The 18,968-nt window shown below is 37.8% G+C and overlaps 1 protein-coding gene across 1 annotated transcript in view; it reads left to right on the top strand.

Annotated features, from left to right (window-relative positions):
• The window catches only part of C9 (complement C9), a 54,068-nt gene extending 35,314 nt beyond the window's left edge, over positions 1–18,754 (top strand). Inside the window, exons 7-10 of the mRNA XM_049859402.1 lie at positions 42–282; positions 1,891–2,016; positions 3,674–3,852; positions 18,527–18,754. Of these exons, the coding sequence (XP_049715359.1) occupies positions 42–282; positions 1,891–2,016; positions 3,674–3,852; positions 18,527–18,754 (774 nt within the window). The remainder of the gene's footprint in view (positions 1–41; positions 283–1,890; positions 2,017–3,673; positions 3,853–18,526) is intronic.
• The last annotated feature ends 214 nt before the right edge of the window (positions 18,755–18,968 follow it).

The raw sequence follows: 18,968 nt of genomic DNA, 5'->3' as shown, positions 1-18,968 counted from the left end.
TAAAACTCCTATTTCTCTTTTTCTCTGGCTCTACAATGAAGGAAAAAATGTTTCTGCATGTGAAAGGAATGATTCAGCTGGGAAGATTTATGATGAGAAATCGGGGTGTCATGCTGACAACAACTTTTGTGGATGATATAAAATCTCTGCCAAGTAACTATGATAAGGGGGAATATTTCGCATTTTTGGAAACCTATGGAACTCACTACAGTAGCTCTGGGTCTCTAGGGGGACTCTATGAACTAATATATGTTTTGAATAAAGCATCCATGAAGGAAAAAGGTAAGCCTAGAAAAAGTGGCATTTTGGCCAATCATTTTTCCTTTCCCTAACTTCTTTCAATGGTTAAAAGCTTTAGAACAAAGAGTCCTGTTTTGTGTTCCTTTGAGAAAGGAATTCTCTTCCTACTCTCAGGTCCCCTACAACCCTATTTAACAGCAAATTGACTTCCATAATGAACAAACTGACTAGGTTTCGCACTGTTCAGCAGCATTACTAAGAAATGACTCCGAAGTATATTGTGGTTTGGTATCTGTTGTATGGTGATGCTACTTTTAGTGAAATACTATTTAAAAAAGAAAGAAGATACAAGAGGCTTAATTTATGTATTTCTTAATCCGTAGACTGGTTCAATTACATATCTGACAGTTATACTAGTCTTCCAAAATATTCTTCAGTACTGGAAAGGAAACATTATTCTAAATTTTCTTTTGGCGGTATATTAGCACTATAGGAGTCTGACCTGCTAAAGCAAGGGTAGAAAATTAGTATTAGCTCATGCGAGATTCTGAGAAGTGGTTGAATTGGGTCCATGTTGAGTAGGTTTCTGGCCACGTTTAAAGTCACAAGAAAGAAAGCCTTGGATGATCAGCAATGTCTGCCATGGGTATAGTATCGGCCTGTATGCTACATAATTACCATCCTTGCCTAAAGACTGCACCTAAGCCCTTTAAGAGTAAACTGGCTGCTAAGTGACTACATTAATCATTTTTAATGCTGCGTTTTGTAACTATGGCTAGTTATAATTAGTCTTTAAGGAGGTGATAGATACCAGCATATCTCCAGAGGATCAGGAGATGTTGGTGCACCCCATGACCAAATTATGAAGTCAATATACGGAAGTGCCTAAAGGCCAGACAACTCTGGGTTCAAATCGCAACTTGGCTAGTTACTAGCTGAGTACCATCAGTAAGTTGCTTAGCTGCTCTGCAATTCTGTGTCCTCATCAGTAAAATAAGATAATAATAATACCTACCTTATAAGATCAATGTGAGAATTAAATTAGCTAATCTATACCAAATATTTAGAATGATGCTGGGCATATAATGAGCATTCAATAAATATTAGACATTGTTGTCCTCCCTCTGGAGTCCCTGAGTGGCACAAAAGGCTAAGCGCTCAACTACTTATCAAAAGGTTGTTGGTACAAATCCACCCAGGGGCACCTTGGAAGAAAGGCCTGGTGATCTGCTTCCAAAAGGTCACAACTTGAAAAACCCTACAGACTGCAGTTCTACTCTGCACACATGGAATCACCGCGAGCAGGTATCAACTCGAGAGCAACCGGTTTGTTGTTTGGGTTTATATATAGTATTAGAAGGTAAAGAACTCTACTTTAACGATCATACTCTGAGCTCTATTCCTTTTAACCAAGTGGAAAATTTAGTATTTTCTTTGCCATTAAGTTGACAAGAAAATAAATTTAAAAGGAAGCCACTGAATTCTAATACAAGAAAAGGGAAGGGCAGACATGACCTTGCATTTAAGTTCAGTAATGGTGTCTAGAATTCCAAGTAAGTAAGTTTCTTACAAAATAGCAAAATTGCAATTTATTTGAATATGATGTTGGTACATGTCATCTAATAATTTTCAAATAAATATGTTAAACAGGTGTTGAACTAAAAGATATACAGAAATGCCTTGGGTTTGATCTGGATTTGTCCATAAACGTTGGAGCTGAATTCACAGGAAAAATTAAGAAAAATGATTGTTTAAAGAGGGGTGAGGGTAGAACTGGTAAGTATGGCCTAACTTTTTAGGTTAAAAAAAGAGGGTATAAATGAGCACTGCCATCTCATTATCAGCCCTCAGGATTGTCTATCCTTTTTTTTATTTATAAAACTAAAAGTCCTGAAAAACTTTTATCTGTATGGTGGTTTCCATAGCACTATAAGTACCAAGAAGCCCTGATAGTACAGTGGTTAAGAGCTCCACTGCTAACCAAAAGGTTGGCTGTTCAAATCTATAAGCCACTCCTTGGAAACCCTACAGGGCAGTTCTGCTCTGTCCTATAGGGTCAGTATTAGTCTGAATCAACTCAACAGCAATAGGTTTGGTTTGGTTTTTACACACACCAACAGTCTGTGGACATGCATTCATTAGTACACTACGTTGCAGACCATGCAGTATGCAAATCTTGGGGGTACCATTCACACTGTAATCATTGCAGATTGTATATTTATCATCACAGTGGTAGAAGGCAAATGATAGAAAACTATCCTGAGGAAAAGTCTCATTTTTTTTTCTCTAATTTTTCTGAAGGTTCTGAATAGACTAGTAGCAGTGCTGTCCATCTACAAAGGAGAAGGCCAAAATCATCTCCCCAACCTAACCTCCCACCTGCCTGGCCATCCTTAATCCATCCTTGGCATTAAATCAGTGCATAACCTTTTCTTAAATACAAATAACTTTGATACAAATATTACTTTCAGTTGTTAATCCTTAGCAGATTTACAAACATGAGGTAGTGTTGTGGTTCTCAAATTTCACTCTAATCAGAAATACCTGAGGTAGTTTTTGAAAACACAAATACCTGAGATCCATCCTCAAAGAGTCAACTGATAGCAGGAAGGCATTTGTGGGGAGGCGGCAGAGGCCGGGCATTGATATTTTTTAAAAAAACATACATACCGCTAACAAGTGGCCACATTTGGAAACCACTGACAAAATGAACAGAAAACTGAAGCTGCCATCAAATGTCATAATTTCTATGTTTGGCCATTACCTGTGCAAATTTGGGCTCGTCTCTCCCTCTCTCTGAGCCTCAGTTTCCTCATCCATAAAAATTGGGAAAGCTAGACAAAAATCACCCTGAAATTCCTTCCCAGTTCTAAAAATTCCCAACTCTAAAAGATTCACAAAAGTTTATTAAAAGTGGTTCAATCTGGAGAGGGGGATTGATGGAAGATGGGTAGAGATTTGGGGTGAAAAGAAATCTTACCTTTCGCTTTATTCTTTTTTGTGCTCTTTCTTTTATAATGTTATAGTATTTACAAATGTCTAACAAGCCTATGCAAAATATAATTATGAAAGTAAATCTGTAACAAAAAATGTATAGAGCAGCCAAAAGCCATGTTTGTCCATACACGCACGTGTATATGTGTTAGGCTTTGAATTATCAATGTATCTGGAGTGTCCATATCATTTTCAGCTTAAAAGTAATGACTGAATTCTTTAATTGCCTAGATATATATGGCCATCAAGCTCTGTTGTTGTTGTTAAAGATTTGGTGTGAAAAATTAAACAATGTTTATAATTAAAATTCAGTAAATACACTAGACTATACCATTTTTTTTTTTTTATACCATAGGGGCTCAATAAATGTTTTATCAAACACGATCTTGATGGCTGACCACACGCTTATAAATGCTTCACTTGTATTTCCTTTTCTCAGTAAACATCGCTAGTGATGACCTCATAGATGACGTCATTTCACTGATACGAGGAGGAACCAGAAAATACGCATTTGAACTGAAAGAAAAGCTTCTCAAAGGAGCCAAGACAGTTGATGTGACTGACTTTGTAAACTGGGCTGATTCCCTAAATGATGCTCCAGTGCTCATAAACCAAAAAGTAAGGAATGTTTATTTCTAAGTAACAAATTATGTCATTTTCTTATAAAACGTCCCAGTTAACAGTTAACTTCATCTGGAGGAGACGGTGGAGCATTCAAATACACTCCCGTCTCACCCCGGGAAAGCAGGGTGGCATAGAAAAAAGGGCGGAGTGTGGTGTCAGGCCAGCCCAGGCTAAGTTCCTGTCCCTCACTAGACTGTGACATTCTCGGACTTCTTCAACATCCGATTCTCAGGGTTCAGTATTTATACTGAGGAGTTAGTAAGGCCGCTTCTATAGAGCCTATAGCACGGAGTGGCACAAAATCGGTACCCTGGAATTGTGAGTTCCCTTCCACCTGCCCTTGGTTCTCCCCTCCCTTCACGTGCCATCATGCTACCTCTCCAGACATAGGGGAAACTTGTTTATTAAAGGTCTTTATGCAAAGGAGGGAGTCCCTGGGTGGTGCAAATCGTTATGCTCTGGAAAGTTTGGAGGTTCTAGTCTACACTGAGGCCCTCTGAAGAAGGGCCTGGAGATCTACTTCCAAAAGAGCACAGCTAATGAAAACCCTGTGGGATGCAGTTTTACTCTGAAACACATGGGGTTGCCATGAGTTGGAATCAGCCAGACAGCAACCGGTACATCTGGTATACAAAGGAAGTCCGTAAGGTCTCCAAAGGTAGTCCATGGGTCTCTAGAAAATAAGAACAAGGGGTGAGCAATTCACATGCTCAGGAAATTCCTTCCTTTTTGTATCTTGATGATAACACTCTTCAGCTTTAAATCCTTTGGCAATTCACAGGCTAGTGCTTCGTCTTAGGGGGAAAACTGCATTATAATTGTAAAGATACAAACGTCGATGTTGTCCAGCCTCATCTGTCTCTCTCTCTCGACTGAAAAGGGTATATGTTTTTCTTTACTCCTTCTTTTGTTCCTGAAATAGAAATCTTTTTTTTCCACATCCTTTTCTGTCTTTCAGTCTTTCTGGTATGTTTCCACAATATTCTTTCCCCAGGCTAAATTTACTCTGAGCTTCCTACTTCCATTTAACTAACTTGAGTTACAGACAAGTTGTCTTTTTTGATAGTACTAGTGAGTGTAGAATTTTGTTTCTTCATTCTATTTTGTCTTTCAAGAACAAGTAAAGTCTTCAGAACTCCCTTAGAACACAGAAACTTCAATCCATCCTTCCTTTATGTTATAGAAATACGGCTATTCATAGACATGCAAACATACTTATGAGACTTTAAATATTTTGTCCAAAATATAGGATAAAGAAAGAGGAAAAAGCTGGCCAAATTAGCATGTTTGTATATGAAATTAAAATCAGAAAATCCCCCTCCTCTTTTGTTAAATTTGAATCTTGTTTTAGATTCATTATCTTGAACTCAATTAAATAAATCTATGTAGGAATATCTTAACTAAGGAAACAATCGGTGATTTAGATGGATATTCACACGCAGAAAGATACCTAAATTAGCTTATCTTCTCATCTCTACATAGTAAGTTCAACTGTTCTGAACTGTACAGATGTTAGGCTGTTCTCTGAGGAGGTCTTGATAATAGTCCAGCATACATAAATATATATACATACATACATACATATTTTAATCTCAAGTAAATAAAGCATCTGCTGAAGATGTACTACACCTAGAACTATTCAAAAGGACCCCTGGTGGCTCAATGGTTAAGCACTTGGCTGCTAACTAAAAGGTCAGCAGTCTGAACTCATCAGTGACTCCAAGAGAGAAAACACCTGGCAATCTGCTCTCTTAAAGATTACAGACTTGGAAACCCTATGAGGCACATCTACTCTCTCCTATAGGGTCACTATGAGTTGGAATACACTTGATGGCACACAACAACAACAATACAGAACTATTCAAAGACCACGGTCAACTCTATTGACATGTTTCTGCTGGCTGGGCGTAGGTCTGGATTAACCCATTTTTAAGGACAACTGTTTATTCCCCCAATTTTTAGATAAGTAGACATTCCATTTAAAATATCTGCATAGGTATCTTTTTTTTCATTTGATATTATCTGATCTTTATTTGTAATTTTTTTTTTTTTAATTCTGTTGTTGTGGAAACCCTGGTGGCATAGTGGTTAAGTGCTACGGCTGCTAACCAAAGGGTCAGCAGTTCAAATCCGCCAGGCGCTCCTTGGAAACTCTATGGGGCAGTTCTACTCTGTCCTATAAGGTCACTATGAATCGGAAGCAACTCGATGGCACTGGGTTTTTTTTGTGGGTTGTTGTTGAGAATATACATAGCAAAATATATACCAATTCTACAGTTACCGTTTAATGACATTGATGATATTCTTTGAGTTGTGCAACCATTCTCACCCTCCTTTTCTGAGTTTTTTCTCCTCCATTAATATAAATTCACTACTGCTAAGGTTCCTATCTAATCTTTCAAGTTACTGTTATCAGTATGATCCCATACAGACAGTTCTTAAAAGAGCATAAGGCTCAAAGCAGACATTTTTTACTAGTTAAGCTAAACTATTGTTTGGTTTTAAGAAGACTTCAGGTGATATTTTTGATTTATGGTTGATCCAGCCCCCACAGCTCCAGGAAGTCTAGAATCCATGAGAATTTGAAATTCTGTTCTGCATTCCCCTTTAGATCAGGATTCTTCTGCAGAATCTTTGACCGTAACGTTCAGGAGTGGTAGCGGAGCACCATCCAGTTCTGCTCTTATGGCAAATGAGGTAGTTGTTCATGGAGGCAATTACCAACACATTACATATCCTTCTCCTATTCCTGACACTACTTCCTCCTCTGTTGCTCTAGGCAAACAGAGACCAATTGTTGTGCCTTGGGGAGCCCTGGCAGTACAGTGGTTAGGAGCTTGGCTGCTAACCAAAATGTTGGCAGTTCAAGTCCACCAGCTGCTCCTTCGAAACCTTATGGGACAGTTCCACTTTTTCCTATAGGGTTGCTATGAGTCGGAATCAACTCCACAGTAATCGGTTTGGTTTGATTTTTCTGGTTGTGCCTTGGATGGCCACTTGCAAGCTTTTAAGGCCCCAGGCACTATGCAACAAACTAGAAAGTAGAACAGATGCACTAAATATATTATTAGGCCAATTAACTGGGATGTCCCATGAAGCCATGACCCTAAACCTCCAAACCAAGGAACCAAATTCCATGAGGTTTTTGGTTGCGTATACACACCCTCAGCAGCTACTCTTTTTGTTGTGGTTGTGGTAAATATATCTATTACACAACTTTTGCCAGTTCAGCTTTTTACTGGTGTACAACTTCTTGACAGCAATTACAATAATCAGCTGTATAATCCTACCTTTAATCGATACATTTCCATCTACCGTTAACTCCCTTGTTCCCCTGCCTCCTGTCCCTGGTAACCACTAGGAAACTTAGTTCTCTATGCATTTACTTTTTCTTGTCTTTTTATATAAGTGATGTTATAGAATATTTGTCCTTTTGTGATTGACTTACTTCACAAGGTATAATGTCTTTCAGCTGTATCCATGTTGCAGCAGGTATCCAGACTTTGTTTCTTCTACTGGCTGAGTAGTATTCCATTGTATGTATGTACCACTTATCCATTCATCTGTTGATGGGCATCTAGGCTGTTTCCACCTTTTGTCTATTGTGAATAGTGCTGCAATGAACACTGGTGTATAAGATATATATCTTTCTTGATAAATCAGATGCTTGGACTTTTCAGGTCAATATTCTACCTAAGGAATTGACAGCTATAGTTAATCCACCATTGACCATTTTTTAAATTCATCTTCTTACAGAGAAAATTGAGAAGACAACAAAGACTGTGGTTTGTATTGACTTTGCATGGCTTTTAAATTCCTGAAGACACATGGGATATAGTTAAGTTTCACTTTGCAATAGAGCTCTAGTTATTTTGGTTTCATAAATCCAGTAGAAGTGGCCCTTTGATAAATTGGTAGCTATTTTTATTAGGTAATTATACAATCCAAAATCTCTAAAAATCGCTTCATGTCATTCTTTGGTAAGTTGAAGCATTCTATCTTTCATCCTTATCTCTTTGAACACTGTTAATACATTTAATCCAAATTATATTTTCTTCATGATCCCTTTATTCCTGTACCTTAGATAACCTGGCCTTGACTTTCCTTTGAATGGTAAAGCAACTTGAATTTCTTTCTGAAAAGCCAAAATAACTCCACCATCGCAGTTGACATGTTCAAGTACTGGGGATGATCTTAAATAATTGGCCTTCCTATTTATTATTTAAAGTTTTGGTGGAACCTCTGCCTATCCATGCTGAAAAATTAACTGGTTTATATTTAGTCCTCTGTAGCAATTTAACTTAAATCAGTTATCTGAGTGTCTATGTTACAAATAATTTATCTTAGAGGAAACACCAGGGAATTATATTACTCTAAAGCTATAGCCATATGAATATGTTACTGAGATTTTCTAAGTAGAAGTCTTGTTTATACACAGACTTTCCATACTAAAGTAATGATGGCCACACTCTATTTAGTAGAACCCTGTAGCTTTGATGCTTCCGTTGTCTGTGTGCTTTTACAACCTCCAAACCACTTTTGAGACATGTTTTGACCCTGCCTAAGAGTTTTTCTCGACCCTTCTCCAGACTAGAGAGGTAGACTGGCTCTCTTTTTTCTATTTGTTTCTGTCATAGTCTTCAACTCTCATTAAAGTGTATTAATCTTGTTTCCAACTTGCCTGGATGTTAACACAAATGGTTCTACATTTTATCTCAACAGAATAGCTGCACATTTGTTTCATCTTAAAGCTACTGCTACAAACTAGTTATAAAAGTGTTAGATGAGAGAAATTACATTCATTAAATATTGCCTGAGAGATTTAAAAAAAAAAAAAAGATTCCTCAAAAGGCATAGCAACAGAGTTTGGTGTAGCTATAATCTAGCATATCGGCTTCCTGTAAAATATCTTTTTTATTCCAAATTGTGTTTGGGGATTACAAGAAACAAAGTTTTGTAACCTACTGTTTTATTTACTAAAAAAAAAAAAAAAAAGAGAGAGAGAGAAAGGGAGGGAGGGAAGGAGGGAGGCAAAGAGAGAGAGGGAGAAAGGGAAAGAGAGGAAGGAAGGAAGGAAAGAAGGGAGGGAAAGAATAAATGTATGGCCCCAGAACACCCTGCTAACTCAGAACTGAAGCCACTCCCGAAGTCCACCTTTTAGCCAAAGAGTAGACAAGCCTATAAAACAAACAATAGCACATGTGAGGAACATGTGTCTCAGTTCAGTCAAGTACAGGAAACCAAAGGAGCAACACCTGCCCAAAAGCAAAGACAGAAGGCAGGAAGGGACAAGAAAACTGGTTGAATGGACAAGGGGAACCCATGGTGGAAAGGGAAAGGGGGAGAGTGCTGACACAATGAGGGGATTGCAACCAATGTCACCAAACAATTTCTGCATAAATTTTTGAATAAGAAACTAATTTGCACTGTAAACTTTCACTTAAAGCACAATAAAATTAAAAAAGAAAAAAACAACCAGTTGCTGTTGAGTTAATTCAGACTCAGGGCGACCTCATGTATTTCAAAGTAGAACCACACTTTCAGAGTAGAACTGTGACCTTTCAGGAGTATATCTCCAGGCCTTTCTTCCAAGGCACATGTTCTACAATACAATGTTCACTTTATGAAAATTTATGGAAGATACTATAAACTCAGTTCCAAGAATAAATTGTTTCTCTTGAAAATCAGGTGAGTTTTTCCTGTATGCATGTCGTTATTAAATTCAGTCATTTTCCTCAATGCACTAGAAAATATAGTCAGATTTGAGATCCACTTTTCCAAATAAATGGGTCCTTATTTTTTTTAGTTTATGGCATGAAATTTGTGCATTCATGCCTCTACATTTTCCATCCTCAGTTCTTTTTTTCCTTTTTCACTCAACCACTCTTATCCGTCTCTATGTCAAGCTGGAGCTCTGGTGGCGCAGCAGTTAAGAGTTCGGCTGCTAACCTAAAGCTCAGCAATTTAAATCCACTAGCCACTCCATGGAAACCCTCTAGGGCAGTTCTACTCGGTCCTGTAGGATTGCTATGAGTTGAGTCAACTCTATGGCAATGAGTTTGGTTTTTTTGTTTGCTTGTTTGTTTGTTTTGGTTGTTTGTTAAGCTAGTGTACCTGAGTGGCGTAGACAATAAACATACTTGGCTGCCAGCCAAAAGGTTGGAGGTTGGAGTCCACCCATAGGTGCCTCTAAAGAAAGGTCTGCTGATCTACTTCCCAAAAATCAGCCATTTAAAACCCTGTGGAGATAGTTCTCCTCTGACACACAGTGGGTGCTATGAGTAGAATCAGTGTGTGGGATTACTACGAGTCAGAACCAACTTGGCGTGATAACAACAACAGCACCGTTATAATGACCTAGTGAAAATCATTTTTAACTCTCCTATATAGGGATAAAAATAACATTCATTCCATTGACAAACTGCATTTGGTATACATAGCTCAATTATTTTGGAAGCCTGAGAAAACCTAAGAACACTTAATATTAAGCCACGTTGTCAATTTATTTGTATTTTTTAGCAAGTTTCATGATAGATTACATCCACTGAAGATATATCTACAAATGGCAGAAAGATAAGAAAGTTAGCTAGTATAGGGTAAAAATTAAAACCATTTTCTTGTTTAATAGCAAGCCCAAGTTCAACAGAAAAAGATGTGGCTCTTCAGCAAAACTCCTGACACTGTGTTTGGGAAGTACATTTTTATTGTCATTTATCTTCTTGTGGCTTTTTTTATTCCAGGGTTTGAGGCTCCTCTGAAACTATTGCCATTCTATGTCCTTCATCTTTCTCTCTTTCAACACTGTTTACACATTTCATCCAAATTGTGTTTTCTCCATGATCCCTTTTCCTGTATCTTAGATAATCTAGCCTTGACTTTCCTTTGAAGAGTAAAACAACATGAGTTTCTTTTCTCAAAAATCAAAATAGCTTCTCCACTTGCCTATGTTGTTTGTGCCAATGTGGCAATGTTGGTGAGAGGTTTCTTTCTTCCAAATAAATATGACATAGTTACCGTCTGAATCCTACATACTGATTCATATAAGACTAACTGGTGGGCAGTTGTGTTGACTCTGAAGAAGTTATTGATAGATTCTGGACATAAGCCTATTCAAACTTAAAAGTATTGCAAAAATCTTTTTCCCACTTAATGTTTTTCACCCTCTCAATGCTATTTTTGATAACAAATATTCTTTTTTATTTTTTATTTGAGATAACTTCATACTTATAGTAAATTACACAAATAATAGACTGTAGAGTTGCAAAAATCATAGAGTTCACGTATCTCTTTCACCAAAGAGTCACTAAGGATAACAACTTACCAAGACTAGTTCAATTATCCAAATCAGAATATTAGCATTGGCATAATACTATTAACTAAATGCAGACCTTATTGAAGTTTTATCAGTTTTTCTCTTAGTGTTGTTTTTTTTTTTTTTTTCTGCTCCAGGATTCCACATTTAGTTCCATTGTCCTGTCTCCTTAGTCTTCTCCAATCCAATCTTACTTCCTCAGACTTTCCTTGTCTTTCATGACCCTGACAAAATTGATGAGTACTGCTCAGTCATTGTGGAGAATTAAGATTTTGGTTTAGATTAGAATCAGGTTGAACATCTTTTGGCAAGAATACCACAAAAGTGATATTGTCTCCTTTTTTGGTGCACCGTATCAGAAGATGCATGATGTTGATGGCTTTTTATTTGGATGTAGTCAAATGCATCTTTCTTTTTCATTATAATTAGTGCTTTTCATGTCCTGTGTAAAGTATTACTCTATCTCAAGGTTGGTAAGATATTGTCCTATATTATCTTCTAAAAATGTATTGTCTTGTTTTTATACTAATGTTTACAATCAACCTGGAGTTGATTTTTGCATTTGGGATAAATTAAGACATCAAATTTCTTTTATTTCCCTATGAATATTTCATTCTTCTAACATCATTTATAAAAAGCCTGCTATCCTTACCCCAAAGTTTTACAGGGCTACCCTTATCATAAATCAGGTTTGCACATATGGATTGTTGCTGTTAGGTGCCATCCAGTCAGTTCCAACTCACAGCAACCCTGTGTACAACAAAACAAAACACTGCTCAGTCCTGCACTTGCTATATTTGAGCCAATTGCTGCAGCCACTGTGTCAAGTCATCTGGTTGAGGGTCTTCCTCTTTTTCATTGACCCTCTACTTTAATACCACCACACATCTGTCAGTTTGTCATAATGTGGTGGCTCACACGGTGCTGTGATACTGGAAACTTTGCCACTGATATTTCAAATACCAGTACCCTTGGTGGACAGGTTTCAGTGGAGCTTCCAGACTAAGACAGACTAGGAAGAAGGACCTGGGAGTATACTGCTGAAAAAAATGGCCAGTGAAAACCTTATGTAAAGCGGCAGAACATTTTCTGATGTAGTGCCAGGAGATGAGCCCCTCAGATTGGAAAGTACTTAAAATATTGGAGAAGGACTGTCTCCTCAAAGTAGAGTCGACCTTAATGAGGTGGATGGAGTAAAGCTTTTAGAACCTTCTTTTACTGATGTGACACAATTCAAAATAAGAAGAAGCAGCAGCAAACATCCATTAATAATCAGAATATGGAATGTACGAAGTATAAATCTAGGAAAAATGAAGTCATCAAAAATGAAATGAAACACTAAACATTGATGTGCTAGGCATTAGTGAGCTGAAATGGACTAGTATTAGTCATATTGAATCAGACAATCATATGGTCTACTATGCTAGAAACGACAAATTGAAGAGGAATGGCATCGAGTTCATTGTCAAAAAGAACATTCAAGATCTATCCTGAAGTACAACCCTGTCAGTGATAGGATAACATCCATAGGCCTACAAGGAAGACGAGTTAATACAACTATTATTCAAATTTGTGCACCAACTACTAGTGCCAAAGATATGGAAATTAAAGATTTTTACCAACTTCTGCAGTCTGAAATTGATCAAACATGCCATCAAGATGCATTGATAATTAGTGGTGACTGGAATGCTAAAGTTGGAAACCAAGAAGGATCAGCAGTTTGAAAATATGGCCTTGGTGATAGAAACAAGGCCAGAGATCATATGATAGGATTTTGCAAGACCAACAACTTCTTCATTGCAAATACCTTTTTCCAACAACAAAAATGTGGACTATGTACACGCGGACCTCACCAGCTAGAAAACACAGGAATCAAATCAACTACATCTGTGAAAAGAAACTAAGGAAAAGCTCAATATCATCAGTCAGAACAAGGCTGGGGCTGACCGTGGAACAGACCTTCAATTATTCATATGCAAGTTCAAATTGAATCTGAAGAAAATTAGAACAAGTTCACAAGAGCCAAAACACAACCTTGAGTATATCCCACATGAATTTGAAGACCATCTCAAAAATAGATTTGACCCATTGTACACTAATGACCAAAGACCAGACAAGTTGTGGGATGACATCAAGGACATCATGTATGAAGAAAGCAAGAGGTCATTAAAAAGACAAGAAAGAAAGACCAAAATGAATGTCAGAAGAGACTCTGAAACTTGTTCTTGAACATACAGTAGCTAAAGTGAAAAGAAGTAATGATGAAGTAAAAAAGCTGAAGAGAAGATTTCAAAGGGTAGCTCGAGAAGTCAAAGTATTATAAAGAAATGAGCAAAGACTTGGAGTTAGAAAATCAAAAGGGAAGAACACACTCAGCATTTCTCAAGCTGAAAGAACTGAAGAAAAAATTCAAGCCTCGAATTGCAATTTTGAAAGATTCTGTGGGCGAAATGGAGTCCTGGTGGTGCAGTGGTTAAGAGTTTGGCTGATAGCCAAAAGGTCAGCAGCTCAAATCCACCAGCTACTCCTTGGAAACCCTATTGGGCAGTTCTACTCTGCCCTCTAGGGTCGCTATGAGTTGGAATCATCTCAACAGCAATGAGTTTTTTGTTATGGGCAAAATATTGAATGGTTCAGGAGGCATCAAAAACAGATGAAAGGAATACACAGAGTTACCGTACCGAAAAGAATTGGTCAATTTTCAACCATTTCAGAAGGTAGCATATGATCGAGAGCTGATAATATTTGTCATAGATTGAATTGTGTCCCCCCAAAATATCTGTCAAATTGGCTAGGTCAGGATTCCCAGTATCATATGATTGTCTACAATTTTGTCATCAGATGTGATATCCCTATATGTTGTAAATTGTGTCACTATGATGTAATGAGATGGATTAATGGCAGTTATATTGATGAGATCTATAAGATTAGAGAGTGTCTTAAGGCCATCTCTTTTGAGATATTAAAAAAAGAAGCTAGCAGAGAGACATGGGGACTTCATACCACCAAGAAAGCAGCACCAGGAGCAGAGCACGTCCTTTGGACCTGAGGTTCCTGTGCTGAGATACTCCCAGACTAAGGGAAGACAGATGACAAGGGTCTTCCTCCAGAGCTAACAGAGAGAGAAAGGCTTCCCCTGGAGCTGGCACCCTGAGTTCAGACTTCTAGCCTACTAGGCTGTGAAAGAACTTCTCTTTGTAAAAGCCATCCACTTGTGGTATTTCTGTTACAGCAATACTAGATGGCTAAAACAGTATTGAAGGAAGAAGTCCAAGCTACACTGAAGTATTGGTGAAAAACAAGGCTCCAGGAATTGACAGAATATCGATTGAGATGTTTCAACAAAGGGATGAAGTGCTGGAAGTGCTCATTTGTCTATGCCAAGAAATTTGGAAGACAGCTACTGGCCTACTGACTGGAAGGGATCCATATTTGTGCCCATTCCAAAGAAAAGTGATCCATTAGAATGCAAAAATTATCAAACAACATCATTAATATGATGCATAAGTAAAACTTTGCTGAAGACCATTCAAAAGTGGTTGCAGCAGTACATCAACAGGGAACTGCCAGAAATCCAAGCTGGATTCAAAGAGCATGTGGAGTGAGGGACATCATTGTTGATGTCAGATAGATCATGTTGAAAGCAGAGAATACCAGAAGGATGTTTACCTGTGTTTTATTGACTATGCAAAGGCATTGGACTGTGTGGATCATAACAAATTATGGATAATACTGCAAAGAATGGGAATACCAGAACACTTAATTGTGCTCATGAGGAACCTGTACTTAGACTAAGAGGCTGTCATTTGAACAGAGCAAGGGAATACTGCATGGTTTAAAATCAAGAAAGGTGTGGGTCAAGGTTGTATCCTTTTACCACACTTATTCATTCTGTTTGCTAAACAAATAATTTGACAAACTGGACTAAATGAAGAAGAATGTGGCATCAGGATTGGTGTAAGACTCATTAACAACTTGAGATACGCAGATGACACAGCTTGTTTGCTGAAAGGGAAGACCTGAGGCACTTACTGATGAAGATCAAAGAGCACAGCCTTCAGTATGGATTACACCTCAACATAAAGAAAACAAAAATCCTCACAATTGAACCAATAAGCAACATCAAGATAAACAGAGAAATGATTGAAGTTACCAAGAATTTCATTTTACTTGCATTCACAGTCAATGCCCATGGAAGCAGCAGTTAGGAAATCAAAGGATTGCAGTGGGCAAATCTTATGCAAAGACCTCTTTAAAGCATTAAAAAGCAAAGATGTCACTTTGAGGACTAAGGTGCAGCTGACCCAAGCCTGGATATTTTCAATCTCCTCTTATGCATTAAAAAGCTGGACAGTGAGTAAGGAAGAATGAAGAAGTGATGCCTTTGAATTATGATGTTGGTGAAGAATATTGAATATACCATGGACTGCCAAAAGAACAAACAAATCTGTCTTCGGAGAAGTACAGCTAGAATGCTCCTTAGAAGCCAGGATGGTGAGAATATGTCTCACATACTTTGGTTATCAGGAGAGACCAGTCCCTGGAGAAGGACATCACACTTGGAAAAGTAGAGGGTCAGCAAAAAAGAGGAAGACCTTGATGAGATGGATTGACACAATGGCTGCAACAATGGGCTCAGACAAAACAATGATTGTGTGAATGGCACAGGACCGGACAGTGTTTCGTTCTGTTGTACATAGGGTTAATATGAGTCAGAACTGACTTGACAACACCTAACGACAACATACTCAGGGTTGTATTTTTGTTCTGGAGGAGATATTTTAATTTTCTTCAGCTTCACCTTGAACTTGCATATGAGCAACTGATGGTCTGCACTTGACCTCTGGCCTTGTCCTAACAGATGATACTGAGTTTTTCTATCATCTCATTTCACAGATGTAGTCGATTTGATTCCTGTGTTTTCCACCCAGTGAGGTACACGTGTATATAGTTGATGTTTATGTTGTTGAAAAAAGGTATTTGCAATGAAGAAGTCGTTGGTCTTGCAAAATTCTATCATGTGATCTCCAGCATTGTTTCTATCACCAAGGCCATATTTTCAAACTACTGATCCTTCTTCTTCATCTCCATCTTTCACATTCCGATCACCAGTAATTATCAATGCATCTTGATTGTATGTTTGATCAATTTCAGACAAAAATCTTCAATTTCCTCATCTTTGGCGTTAGTGGTTGATGCATAAATCTGAATAATAATCGTATCAACAGGTCTACCTTGTAGGCCTAGGGATATTATTCTATCACCAACAGGGTTGTACTTTGGGGATAGATCTTGAATGTTCTTTTTGACAGTGAACATGATGCCATTCCTCTTCAATTTGTCATTCCTGTCATAGTAGACCATATAATTGTCTGATTCAAAATGGCTAATTCTAGTTCATTTCAGCTCACTTATGCCTATGCAAAACCAGTAAAGTGTATATATAGAGACTTCTATCAGGGAAATGGCTCGTGTGGTAGTAGAGACTGGAAGGTCCCAAGTCCATGGGTCAGGAAAGAGGCTTCTCCTGATTCATGGAGCCACAGGAGCTGGTGAACTCAAGATTAGCAGGTCAGAGAGCAAGGCTCTTGCTCACAGACTGTGATGAGTGATGAATCCCAAGATCAACAGACAAGACAATAGGTAATCTGCTAACTCAAGTCCCAAGAGCTGGAGGTCAGATGAACAGGAGCCAGCTGCAGGATCCAACATGAACAAAAAGCCCCTGAGCCTTGCCAGAATGTCCACTGATCCTCGATGCAGGCCACACGCCCAAGGAAACTGCCTTTCAACTGACTGGCTATTCACAGCAGGTCCCATCATGGGGGTGATCATATATCATATCTCAACATAGAAGTGATCACAACATTATACAACACCAAAACACTGAGAATCATGGCCCAGTCAAGTTGATACACAATCTTAACCATCATAGATATCGATGGTTAAGATTTCTCTTTTTGACTTTAATAATTTCTGTTTTTTACCTTTATTATTTCCTTCCTTCTGTTTTGTGCCTAATTTTTTTTCCCTTCTGTCTCTAGTTTCTTAAACTGGAAGCTGTGGTTATTGATTTCAGAGATTTCTTTTTGTTGAATATAGGCATTTACTGCTATAAATTTTCCTTTAAGTACTTCTTTAACTGTGTTCCACATATTTTCATATGTGTGTCTCTTATCCCCTTGTTTATGTAAACATTAAAAAAAAAACCCAAACCCATTACCATCAAGACAATTCTGACTCATTGCAACCCTGTAGGACAGGGTATAACTGCCCCATAGGATTTCCAAAGCTTTAAACCATTACAGGAGCAAACTGCTGCATCTTTCTTCTGCAGAGCAGCTGGTGGGTTAGAACCACTAACCTTTAGGTTAACAGCCAAGTTCTCTAACCATTGTACCACCAGGATCCTATGTCTCAATTAATGGGCTCCAAATACTGGGTTCACCTCTTTGGATTTCCACCTTCTCCTACACTTTAGCCCAACAATTCTTTTTCACCTTGTCAGTTCTCTAGAACCTTCAAGAAGATTTCTAATTTTGGCTTTATTTGTTCAGCTTTTTTCACTGCATTCGGAGAAAGGGTTACTTTGCATTATTTAGTCCATCATTACCCTCCATCCTCCAAGCAGAAATTTCTCATAAATGCTTGCTTTTTGCCTGCAGGGGCATTCTGGACTTGGCCTTGCACACAAACCTTCTTCTAGGCAAGAGACAGCAATCATCTGGCTACCTTCTGGAAGAGGGGGCAGGGAAATGCAGTACGAAAAATTCACAAATAGTATGTCAATAAACTACTCTGCCAAAATTTTTAATCCCCCTATTGTTCAAAACACATATAATCTCAAATGGTCAACAAATACTCTAAATCATAGATGAGAAGGTCGGGAGCCTATGAGACTAGTTAGGCGGCAGTGGAACAACTAGAACGGAAATGGTGAGAATGCCGATGCAATGTGAAGAACGTAACCAATGTTACTGAACAATACGCGTAGAAATTGTTGAATAGAAAGCTGTTTTGCTGCGTACACTTCCACCTAAAATACAATAAAATATTATTTACAAAAATATGTATAACCTGTCCTTTCTAACACCTATCATAATTTCCATTTTAAATTTATTTCTGTGATTCTCTTGTTAATATCAGTCACCTTACCTCCATAATGTGATCTCTATAATGGCAGAGATTATGGCTGGCTTTGATCACTCGTATAGTCTTTTAAACTAATATCATATCCAGCAATAATAAGCATTCAATAAACCTTTACTGAGTCAATGAAGAAATCATTGAGGAAAGAATATCCTACAACTTCATTAATAGACAAAGACCTAAAATCAAACATTTTCTTTCTTGCAGCTGTCTCCTATATATAATCTGGTTCCAGTGAAAATAAAAGATGCACACCTAAAGAAACAAAATTTGGAACGCGCCATTGAAGACTATGTCAATGAATTCAGTGTAAGAAAATGCCACCCATGCCAAAATGGAGGTACTGTGATACTGTTGGATGGACAATGTTTGTGTACCTGCCCAATTTCATTTGAAGGACTTGCCTGTGAAAATAGGAAACATAAAATTCTTTAAGGTAAGAAAAATGTACTTGATATTATTAAGTAAAAAAAAAAAACAAAAAAAACTACACTTTGGGCTATATAATTTGAAAATCAGTTCCTTAAATAATTTTATTAAACTCCTAAATTATCCATGTAAACACAATAAAGAGTAAATAGTGAAAATGGACAAACCAGCCTTTATGCACTATTTAGCATGCAGTTTTAACATCTTCTATCTCTATATA

Source organism: Elephas maximus, chromosome 2, assembly GCF_024166365.1.
Source record: "Elephas maximus indicus isolate mEleMax1 chromosome 2, mEleMax1 primary haplotype, whole genome shotgun sequence".
Classification (NCBI taxonomy): Eukaryota; Metazoa; Chordata; class Mammalia; order Proboscidea; family Elephantidae; genus Elephas; species Elephas maximus.
This window is presented reverse-complemented; position numbering and strand designations above follow the sequence as displayed.